This window comes from Anabrus simplex, chromosome 8 (assembly GCF_040414725.1).
Source record: "Anabrus simplex isolate iqAnaSimp1 chromosome 8, ASM4041472v1, whole genome shotgun sequence".
NCBI classification, from domain to species: Eukaryota; Metazoa; Arthropoda; class Insecta; order Orthoptera; family Tettigoniidae; genus Anabrus; species Anabrus simplex.
Genome location: NC_090272.1, coordinates 90,643,350 through 90,655,909, shown reverse-complemented (window position 1 = coordinate 90,655,909; position 12,560 = coordinate 90,643,350). Strand labels below are relative to the sequence as shown.

At 39.7% G+C, this 12,560-nt stretch overlaps 1 protein-coding gene across 3 annotated transcripts in view; it reads right to left on the bottom strand.

Moving 5' to 3' along the window:
- The window catches only part of LOC136878828 (nucleolar transcription factor 1-A), a 255,229-nt gene that overhangs the window by 137,041 nt on the left and 105,628 nt on the right, over positions 1–12,560 (bottom strand). For all 3 annotated transcript variants that reach the window (XM_067152338.2, XM_067152337.2, XM_067152339.2), the window contains exon 8: positions 11,473–11,628. In XM_067152338.2, the coding sequence (XP_067008439.1) occupies positions 11,473–11,628 (156 nt within the window). The remainder of the gene's footprint in view (positions 1–11,472; positions 11,629–12,560) is intronic.

Here is a 12,560-nt window from a genome sequence, read left to right as displayed (position 1 = left end):
ACTCCACACAATGGACCGACACCTTAATCGAGGAGGTGTTACTATACATCGATGTTATCCTTGGGATAACAATCAACCGGTGGAAGTCCATACTACTACCACAAATGATACTCGCATACCTGGGTGTCACCATCGACATTCCGGCCCAGCAGTTGACCCTCCACCACGCCACTCAACAACGGGCCCTGAAACTCATCGACTACATCCAGACGACGGACGACCGCGGGAGACAGCAGATAGCGGGCTACTTCAGGTGGTTGGTTTACGACATGAAGTGGCCATACTTCATACCGAAACACATTCTCAGTGCTGAGCCCTATTGGATCAGGATCCTGGTGACCCCGGATTTCGTGGCCACCCCGAGGCGCATCGCACCAGGCCCAGTCACCGTTCAAGTGTTCGCGGACGCCACACCACAGTCTGTAGCGGCTATCGCACCAGCCTACCAGCAAGGCTGGGCCCAAGCCTTTCAAGAACCGGTCAACATACACATAGCTGAGACAGCGGCAGCAATCATGGCAGCCAGATGGGTCATCTCCGACTTACCTCCAGGCCACAACCATATACAGGTCTTTACGGACAGCATGGTAACTCTCTGGACCCTGAGGACAGGTAGAGGTCCGATCTTACATAGACTGTTGTACATATTTGTAATGTTTTTAGACTTAATAAAGAATGTGACAGAGAGGGGTTACACCCTCTCGTGGTCACCCATCGCCTCCGCGGCTAACCCGGCTGACGTTCCTTCCCGGGAAGTGCTCCAATATTTACACACGCACCCGGACCTTCTATAAAGGCCGGGGCGTCCCGGGGAGGACCGTCAGTCTGCAACCAGCCAGCAGATAGCGGGCTACTTCAGCTGGTTGATTTACATCATGAAGTGGCCATACTTCATACCGAAACACATTCTCAGTGCGGAGCCCTATTGGATCAGGATCCTGGTGACCCCGGATTTCGTGGCCACCCTGAGGCGCATCGCACCAGGCCCAGTCACCGTTCAAGTGTTCGCGGACGCCACACCACAGTCTGTAGCGGCTATCGCACCAGCCTACCAGCAAGGCTGGGCCCAAGCCTTTCAAGACTTCCCTCCGCTGGCTGGTTGCAGACTGACGGTCCTCCCCGGGACGCCCCGGCCTTTATAGAAGGTCCGGATGCGTGTGTAAATATTGGAGCACTTCCTGGGAAGGAACGTCAGCCGGGTTAGCCGCGGAGGCGATGGGTGACCACGAGAGGGTGTAACCCCTCTCTGTCACATTCTTTATTAAGTCTAAAACCATTACAAATATGTACAACAGTCTATGTAAGATCGGACCTCTACCTGTCCTCAGGGTCCAGAGAGTTACCATGCTGTCCGTAAAGACCTGTATATGGTTGTGGCCTGGAGGTAAGTCGGAGATGACCCATCTGGCTGCCATGATTGCTGCCGCTGTCTCAGCTATGTGTATGTTGACCGGTTCTTGAAAGGCTTGGGCCCAGCCTTGCTGGTAGGCTGGTGCGATAGCCGCTACAGACTGTGGTGTGGCGTCCGCGAACACTTGAACGGTGACTGGGCCTGGTGCGATGCGCCTCGGGGTGGCCACGAAATCCGGGGTCACCAGGATCCTGATCCAATAGGGCTCAGCACTGAGAATGTGTTTCGGTATGAAGTATGGCCACTTCATGTCGTAAACCAACCACCTGAAGTAGCCCGCTATCTGCTGTCTCCCGCGGTCGTCCGTCGTCTGGATGTAGTCGATGAGTTTCAGGGCCCGTTGTTGAGTGGCATTACAAAGATCTGCAGGAAGACGAGGGTTGCCGCATGTAATCTACACGGACAACGCTAAGACTTTCCACGCTACAAACACAGAATTGTCTTCACTCTGGCAATACCTCACCGCATCTTCTGTCCACCAGTACCTAGCACATCATTCTATCAAATGACGGTTCATTCCTCCATGGGCGGCTTGGTGGGGAGGATGGTGGGAGAGGATGGTTGGCACTACAAAACGATGCCTGAGGAAGGTGTTAGGCAAGGCATTGATAACCGAGGAAGGCTTAACACCATTCTAGTAAATATAGAAGCTGCCATCAATTCACGACCCATCTCTCAGAATGAAGATGAAACAGAAGCTCTGACTGCCACCCATTTCTTGACCGAACAAAGATTAACAGCCATACCAACTGGACCAGAACCAGCATTAAGGACAAATCTGACAAAAAAAGAGTTAGCAGTACGACAAAAGATCTCAAACGACTTCTGAGAGCGCTGGACTAAGGAATACCACATGGAGCTGAGGAGCTTTCACGAAGTTCGACGTCCTCGAGGTAACAAACCACAACTGAGAGTTGGAGACGTAGCATTCCTTCGCGAAGACAACCAACCACGACACATGTGGAAGAAGGCCCGCATAGTGGAAATCCGAGCTGGAAGAGACGGAGTGATCCGAACCGTGATTCTTAAGGATTCAAAGGGGACTGTGATAACTCGTCGAGTGCAGCTGGTCATCCCCCTGGAGATAGACCAGGGTGGGGAGGATGTCAGGGATTGAGACGCCCTCTATGTCGTCTATCGGTGTATCATTCTATGACAGAAACTAGCAGTGAGTTGTCTATCTGTAAAACCAGAGAGTTTGTACTAACAATAAAAAAAGGGATTTGTTTATAACATGTAAACGGTCGTTACTCGCAGGGAACAAAATATAAGTGGTGAAAACTCAGGAGTTTCAGACAGAGGAAAAGTCAGTTTTAATGACTGCGTTGATGGGGTGAAAGTTCTTCCTGGGGATCACTGTAACTACCTAGGTATTAATATAAGAAGAGATCTTCAGGGGTGATCCCATTAACAAGAATTGTAAATAAAGGTTGGAAATCTCTATATGTGGTTATAATATTTAGCGGTTGTAGTAAGGATGTAAAGTAGAAGGCATGTAAGTCTCTGATAAGACCACAATATTAGAGTATGGTTCATTATGGGATCCTCACCCAGATCACACGACTTGAAAACTAGAAAAATTCCAAAGAAAGGCAGTACAATTTGTTCTGGATGATTCCCAAAAAAAGAGTAGCATTTCAAAAATGTTGCAAACTTGGACTGGGAAGACTTAGGAGAAAGGAGACTAGCTGCTCGACTAAGCGGTATATAGATTGAAATAATAACATTAAGTTATTTATTAGACCACCTAATCAATACAAAATCGTCTTGGATGATTTACATAAATTTGTTAGCTAATAATGGGACATGTTTCGCCTTCCCTGAAGGCATCATCAGCCATAGTCTTAACCTTAAATTAAAAATAGGCGTCTAAATAACATGTAGTAATGAAATGAATTTTAAAAATCTTGAAGAGATTTGAAGTAAAATAAAGTTAAAAATAACAATGATGGTTTGAAAATACAATGTGATGAGATACAATAGTGGAAGTATTAACAAAATTAACATTAGAAGGCTGCTAAAATAAGTACAATGGATAAAACAACAGATTGTTATACAACAAGTAGTAAGATTGCATAAAAGTAAAGTTGATAGTCAAGGCGGTTATAATTAGACGATGGCGAAAAATCTTATATAATCAAAGTAAAGAGGAGAGAATAAAAGTCAAAGTTAGTCGAGAGATCCAAAGTTCATCATGATCTTGAAGATAAAAGACGAAAGTCAGATGCATATGCTGATGATGCCTTCAGGGAAGGCGAAACATGTCCCATTATTAGCTAACAAATTTATGTAAATCATCCAAGACGATTTTGTATTGATTAGGTGGTCTAATAAATAACTTAATGTTATTATTTCAATCTAATATCATCAATACGGACCAAAAATGATATTTATTACATGTAATGTCAATGCCAACCAGGCAATAGTAAAACCTAACAAGTACTTGAACCTAAAAATTAAAATAGGCAAGATTTCTAGAGATATCAAGTTTCTTAAAGATTGCTTGAAATTAGAGTTGGTACCTAAATTTCTCAAATCTTTACAAAGAAAAACTCATCCCTATTCAAAATCTAATGCCACTCAAAAGAAAGTAAACAACATATGGTTGAAAAATGAAATTAAACTATTATACAAGAAGAAATCTTTACTAAATTTACAATTATATAGGACTCATTTGACCATCTCTCAGAAATTACCCCCACTTGAATGGAGCTCATTTTTAAGGTACACTGACATCAAACTATCTTACGTATTAGACAAGAAACAGAAAACCCTAAACCATAAATTACTTTGTCTTCAAGAAAACAAATGTAAAACTCCTGACCAAAATACAAACAACAAAGTGTCCCCTTCCCATTTGACTAACATTCCCACTACAATCAACCTATCTAATGCAACCTTCTCTAACCAAGAATTAAATCTATTAGATAAAGGCATCAAACATAATTGGCCCAATCACAAAAAGGCAGAAGACATCATCACTACCATCGCTGAAACCGAAACTAATATCGATAAACAAATCCCAATTGATAAACAGAATGACGTACGATATGAAGTAAAAAAGAAACTCCCAACTTTGATTAATGAGATAACTTCTAATAATAACTACAATGTCTCGAAACAAATTCTAAACCTGAAATCCAAAATCCATAACAACAACGTAGTAATTACAAAAGCAGATAAGGGCAACACCATAATAATAATGAACAAACAAGATTACATCAATAAAACTGAAACCTTTTTTTCAGACAATACCTATACCTTAATTAACAAAGATCCAACAAACAAAATACAGCGTAACTTAAAGAACCTTCTTAAAAATTCTAACTTCATTTTAAATGATCAAGATTATCAGAAATTAACTGTAATGAACCCAAAATTACCTACAGTCAGATCACTGCCCAAAATTCATAAAAATGATGTCCCCATTCGGCCTATAATTAATAGTATCAATAGTCCTACCTATAAAACCTCTCAATTCCTACACAGATTCCTAAAACAACACTTCAAATTTCACAACTCCAACCCCATAAAGAACTCGATCGAACTTTGTAATTCCCTAAATAATTTCAGTCTACAACCAAACCACGTTTTATGTTCTTTTGACATCACCAACATGTATACTAATATCCCTATCAACAATACTATTAACATCATAAAAAACAATCTGTTGAAACATAGCACATTGAGTAAAATCGAAATTGATGAATGGTTAAAATTACTTAATTTCGTTTTAGACAACAACTATTTTACCTTCAATAAGAAAATTTACAAACAAGAAGGTCTAGCGATGGGAGGCCCATTGTCTGGAATACTAGCCGATATATACTTAGATAATCTCGAACATAGTAAGATTATTAATAACATCAACGGACTCTGTCTTTGGCATCGCTATGTTGATGATACCATAGCTATCATTGATAAACAAATCAACAACAGCAATAACATACTATCATTCCTCAACAACTTAGATAATAATATTAAATTCACCAAAGAAGATGAGTTCAATAACTCTTTGAACTTCTTAGATATCAAAATCACACGAGCATTGAACAAATTCGACTTCCAAATATACAGAAAACCCACCTTTTCTCCAACAACCATAAAAAATGATTCTTTACATCCCAACTCACATAAAAAAGCCACTTATCACAGTTTAATATATAGAGCATTAAAGATCCCTATGTCCTCTACTAATTTAAAGAAAGAATTACTATTCATCAAGGAAATAGCTAAATTCAATGGATTTAACACGAGTATGATTGATAAAATCATCAATAAAACCAAACTGAAACTAGCTACCAATTTAACCCCATTAAAACCCGTCAAACCAAAATACGCTAAATTCACGTTCACTAACCATAGCATTTACCCGATAACCAATTCATTAATGAAGTACGAAATAAAAATAGCCTACACAACAAAAAACACTAATCGTAATTTATTCTTCAATCACAACTCTATCAACATCACAGACAATAGTTACTCTGGATCAGGAATATACAGATTGAAATGCTCTACATGTAATTTTTCTTATGTTGGCCAAACTGGCCGCAGGTTCTCTACCAGATATGCCGAGCATTACAATGCCCAAAGACACAACAAATTCTCCGCAATGGCCAACCATATGAGGGACACCGGGCATAAATTCACCACAATAGAACAAGACCTCCATATCCTAAAAAGAGTCGATAAAAGCAAACTCATGACAGAATATAAAAACTTATTTATTTTCCTCGACCAACATTTTAATAAAGATAAAAATCTAAACGACACTATTGATAAAAAAAGCCCCTTGTATGAACAGATTCTTATTTTATTACGAGAATCAATTTCCCTCACCAACAAATTCTTAAAAATCTTCAACCTCACATCAATTAGAGTTCCCACCTCCCCTACAGCTAATATACCCCCCTCCCTTCCCCCCGCCGCTAGTACCTCTAATTCAAATACAACCAATAAACCCATAGCCACACCCACCGGAACATCGCTCCCTCCAATAGCCTTACACCGTTACAACACGCGCAGTAATACACTCTCTTCCTTCCCTCCCACCAATAGCAGCCCCCCTCCAATAGTTACGTCAACGCAAACAGATCCCCCTCCAGCACAAAACTTCAGTTATAACACACGTAGCAAGAAGTCTACGGTTGCAAATTCTTCTAACTCATAATATTACAAGCTATCTTTGTCACCATCAAATGGTAAGTGCATACGATTCTACTTCAATATTTTTCAAATATCTTTTCACACAATTAACTCTACGTTTCTTGCTTCCATTTACAGATTCCACTTTTATATGCTTTTTCAACTAGAATATCTACAAACTCACAATTTACAACATTTGAACATCACTTCAAATTTTGAGATGGTCCATAGTGATCCTATTTGAAACTGTTCTTCAACTTCTATTCACCAACTTCATATCCTCAACGTGTTCTACAACTTCAACATATGCATCTGACTTTCGTCTTTTATCTTCAAGATCATGATGAACTTTGGATCTCTCGACTAACTTTGACTTTTATTCTCTCCTCTTTACTTTGATTATATAAGATTTTTCGCCATCGTCTAATTATAACCGCCTTGACTATCAACTTTACTTTTATGCAATCTTACTACTTGTTGTATAACAATCTGTTGTTTTATCCATTGTACTTATTTTAGCAGCCTTCTAATGTTAATTTTGTTAATACTTCCACTATTGTATCTCATCACATTGTATTTTCAAACCATCATTGTTATTTTTAACTTTATTTTACTTCAAATCTCTTCAAGATTTTTAAAATTCATTTCATTACTACATGTTATTTAGACGCCTATTTTTAATTTAAGGTTAAGACTATGGCTGATGATGCCTTCAGGGAAGGCGAAACATGTCCCATTATTAGCTAACAAATTTATGTAAATCATCCAAGACGATTTTGTATTGATTAGGTGGTCTAATAAATAACTTAATGTTATTATTTCAATCTAATATCATCAATACGGACCAAAAATGATATTTATTACATGTAATAAATAATAAGCGGTATATATAAAACCTGAAATAAATTTCATATTTAGAGCCTGTACTGAAAAAGAATTCTTGAAATAAATAAAATATGGGGAGGAAACCACCTTTTCAATTCCATTCAGTGTATTTTCCGTCAGGAAACACAATTATTATATCTAATTAGTACATGTTTATTCCCAGGTTTTGGGATATATTCAGCTATTAGAAGATTGAGTATAAGATCACAAAACATCATTTAGACACATAAAAACAACCCGCACTTTTTTCCCCAAAATATTGGTTCTAAATCTTGGGTGCGGGTCATATTCAAGCCATTCATTCTTGTAAATATTTACTAAGTTTACATGGAGTATTGAAATAGATTTGAATATGGTTACCGTACTCAACATTCCACATGTAAATGGGCATCAGGTCTTATTGTGTTTTAGTTGCGTTCTAGAAAACAAGATTGATTTTTTTCTCAATACGGTTACAGTGGCATGTAAACGCGAAATGTAAGGTAATGAAATACGGTAAATCAAAGAATATGGGTAAATATGCGGTAAATATGAAAGCCGCTGCTGCGGATGCTCAATCGTCATTTGTTTCACAAGTGTTTTGGAAGTCTACCTTGCTCACATTCGAGTTCCGTATCTGTCCCGTGAAAGTGCTGTCTCTATAGTAAAAGATGGATTCAAAACGGCGTCTGTGGTCATTTACTGTGCGTGAGAAACTTCAAGCTGAAAATGAAACTGAAATATACGGAAATCATGCTCTTGGCAGAACGTACGATACTGATGAATCGTGTATTTGTGATTGGCGGAAGAAGAAGGAAAAACTTCTAAAAATGTGACAGCGATAGCAGAGCGTTCCGTGGGTGAAGTACATTGTTTCTGAGATTGAAGAATGACTCCACAAATTTGCGATAGAAAAACGTGAGTTAGGATATGGTGTTTCTAATGAAATCTATTAATTGAGCCCACTAGAGATCTCAAAAGAACTCAAAACACAGGGTTTTACTGCAAGCCGCGGGTGGATCCAAAACTTTTATCGGAGAAAGGGATTCGGCATTCAGAGACATGTCTATTTCACAACATCTGCCTGGGGCATATGAAGAAAAATTAATGGCCTTTCAGCATCACGTTACTCATTTGAGGAAGCAAAATTCTTATTTGCTGTCGCAAACTGGGAATGGTGACCAGACACCTGTCTATTTTGAAATGCCATGGGAAAATACAGTGGATACAAAGGGTTCTAAAAGTGTAACCATCAGAACAGGAGGTAACGAAAAGCAACGATGAACGGTAATGTTGTGCGTATTAGCGGATGGAATCAAACTCCCTCCATATGTGGTTCTGAAAAGGAAAACACTTCCGAAAAGAAACTTGCTGTCCGGTGTTATTGTTAGAACACATGAGTCCGGCTGGATGGACAGTATGTTAGTTGAGGACTGGGTGAAGTGCGTTTGGCAACGTCGCCCAGGAGCTTTGTTACAAAAACGAAACATGCTTGTGTTGGACAGTAACCGAGGACATACGACTGACGCCGTAAAAGATATGATGAGGAAAGGAAAAACCGATCTTGTGATAATTCCCGGAGGACTCACTTCTATTCTACAGCCGATGGATATGTGTGTGAACCGGCCTTTCAAAACTGCAATGACACAGTTGTACACCGAATGGATGTCTGATGGTGATCACACGTTAACACGAACCTGACGAGTGAAGAGGCCTGAAGTGGGACTAATATGCAGCTGGATCAAGACAGCATAGGCGCGCATTTCCAACAATCTAGTGGCCAAAAGCTTTAAGAAATGTGGAATTTCAAATTCAGTGGATGGTAGTGAGGAAGACTATTAGTGGAAAGATGCCAGCGACGAATGTTCCTATGGTGAAACTTCAGATGACGACTGTGAATTGTGAATGATCTGAGTATTGGACAGATTTTATTAATGAATTTCGTGATTATTTTATTAATTATAAGCTGTTTCATTTTATATTTTTGATATATTTGAAGAAAATTAAACAGGTATGCAAGTTATTTTATTTTTTAGTTTTGTCCGTATTTTGCTGTCTCAAATTTAGGGTGCGGGGTCTTATTTGATGATGATGATGCTTGTTGTTTAAAGGGGCCTAACATCGAAGTCATCGGCCCCTAATGGTATGAAATGAAATAACAAAAATTCAAATTCATCCACTGACCAAAATAAAATAAAAAGTCATGAAGAATGAATGGATGGACATGAACCCTGCAAAAAACAAAAACAAACAAACAAACAAACAAACGAACAAACAAACAAACAAACAAAAACAGTGGATCAGACTCAAAAAGAAGGTAGTTAATTAGAGTATTACTGACCTAGGGACCATTTATAAAGCACAATGATGCTTGATGTCTGAAGGGGTGCTAAATTCACGTCTAAGGCCCCACAGAATGGTGCATGTCGCGAGTAAAGTAGAACCATGGTATTTGTCATTTTGGGGTACTGATCAAAAGTAGCAAAGACTCACGGTGGTCCACACAAGATGGTACTACTCACAACTATTGCAATTCGTACAGGGAACGCAGACCTATGGTGTTTCTCACACAATGGCGCCACTCATAGCCAACGCAAACCGGTAAGGTTCCTCACCTAGGTGTACTAGTCATGGGCGCCGGTATTCCCGTGGTGTTCCTCACATAGTCTGTACCAATCACAGGCAACGCTGACCCATGGTGCCGCTCATATAGCGGTACAACTCACAGGCTACGCCCAGACCCGCGGTGTTGCCCACACGGGTACAACGCACGGGTACTGGAATCCACCAGGCCAGGCTTTTCACTGCAACTAATCACAAACCTATTTCGTACCAATATAGTGAAGCTACTCGCAAGTACATGACACCCACGGTGTTCCCCGCATGATGGTACGAATCAAGAGTAGTTTCATGGTTCTAATTCAATCATTCCTTGGTCGCCCCTTGTAGTCGCCTCTTACGACAGGCAGGGGATACCGCGGGTGTATTCTACATGTGCGTCGCCCACCCGCAGGGGGTAGTGTGTTCGGTCCGCAAGAGGTATTTTATTTCCCTCAAGTCCTCCGGCAAGCCGGTTAGGACCCCCCTATCCGCCACCTGGGACGCGCCACGTGGGAGTATCACCTCTCCCCCTGCTATGCCTGCTACGCAGGTTCGTGGGGTCTTATTTGGTGGTGGGTGCTATTCGGGATTATACGGTAATTTACGCATCCAAAGTTTTCGCCTGTATTTTTTGTCAAAAATGTGTGTTAATTACGCAAGAAAATACGGTAATATGCTGGACATAAGAACTTCAAATATACAGCATGCTAAGCGAGAAAACGTCTTAATGAGGTTTCACTATAGAAGCATTCAATTACATTCACAGTTTAATAAAAAGACACCATGCAGAAGATTTGGGGAAAATGTCATGGAAATCCCATTCTGCATGAAGAGTGGCTAGTAGTCATTTTAAGGGGGGGAAAAATCACATTCGTTCTGTTAAGAATTATTATTAAACTATGGTTAATATACTTTATATTTATTTCAATAACTTTTCTACCATTAGTACTGATTTGGTGTTTGTTTATTATTGGTTTATTTTTTGAATGGTTTGTTAATTTATAGGCATTCATTATATCTACTTATTAATTTTACTTTGTGTCATGAAACTCATTTTACAGATTAACATTGTATTCAAACTCTCTCACTAGGTTTCTTACAAATGGAGTTTCATTTAGGCACCTCGCTGGAAGCAGAAAGAATAACTGGACTCATTCAGCTTGCTTGTATGCGGGCTTCAAAACACCTGCCATGAGTCAACATGAGCATTCATATACAAAACTTCTATACTTTAATTTTCCCAACCAACTTACCTGCCTTGGCTACCTTCTAGTCTACCAGTGTTACTGAGGTCATAACCTAAGGCCTTTGACATGCCAAAAATTACAATACCTTTAAAAAAATCTGTCACAGATCGAACCTGCCAGGCACATTTACATCTGATCGAGCTGTACAGATAGTTATAATTAAACAGGAGTAACTGTACGTAAATTTGTTATTGAACATACCAAATACTTTGCCTCTTCTTCCAAAGCCCAGTTGATCCACACCACCTTCTTCTTGTCAGCCATATTCCGCCATTGTTCCTTGCACTTTTCCAGTAGCGCTTGACGGTCAAAATCAGGATCATCTTTGTGTTGGTTCAGTTTATCTTCAAAATACAGCTGTCAACAAAGACAGAGTTTATATTCCAACATGTCTGCGCTTTACTGCCCAATAAATTCAATCAAGAGAATGTAGTGGAAGAGAGGGGTTCTTTACTTAGAGCACAAGTGTAAAGAGCCAAATATCTAACACAAATGTACTTTGTCTACAACCCCAAAAACCTGTACACTAAAGACAAATATTGTCCACATCATCACCAACTACTGCATTCCAACATGACATAAAAATGAACAGATGTTTACTGTAAATACTTCATATATATTTGCATACATCTTCATTATAGACTGTTATGTTTTACAGTGTTCAAACTGCAAGCCTCCATTAATGAACTAAGAGCCTCCACATTTTTTATCAGAAACAAGCTCTAAGAACTTGCTTAGTTCCACATCTCCTATCATTAAAAATGGAGTTTTACCATCATCTTGGTCTCCCTCTACTACTCTTACCTCCCATGGCCTGCTACATTATTCTCCTACATCAACTATACTCCTCCATATGCCCCACATGACCCCACCACCAAAGCCGATTTATACGTACAACTTCATCGAGTTTGTAACTTACCCATATTTCATCATTCCAAGTTACCTTCTGCCCATTGTTCCCACTTGTTTGTACCACCAAGCATTCTCACTTATTACATGACTGTTACTTGTTGGATAAGGAGATCAGCAGAAGGGTACAAGCGGGAAATATGTTCCTCCAGAATGTAGGGAACCTGCTGTAGAACAGAAGTTCCTAAGAAATGGAAAGAGATAATGTACAAGATGTACTATACCCCTATATTAACGTATGCATCAGAGACTTGAACTTTGACAGCAAGAAATGAGAGTAAAATTCAGGTCAGTGAGATGAAGTTCCTGAGAGTAAGGGGAAGACAAGGAGAGACAAAGTAAGAAATGTTGAATTCAGAAAAGAGATAGGGGTAGAAAAA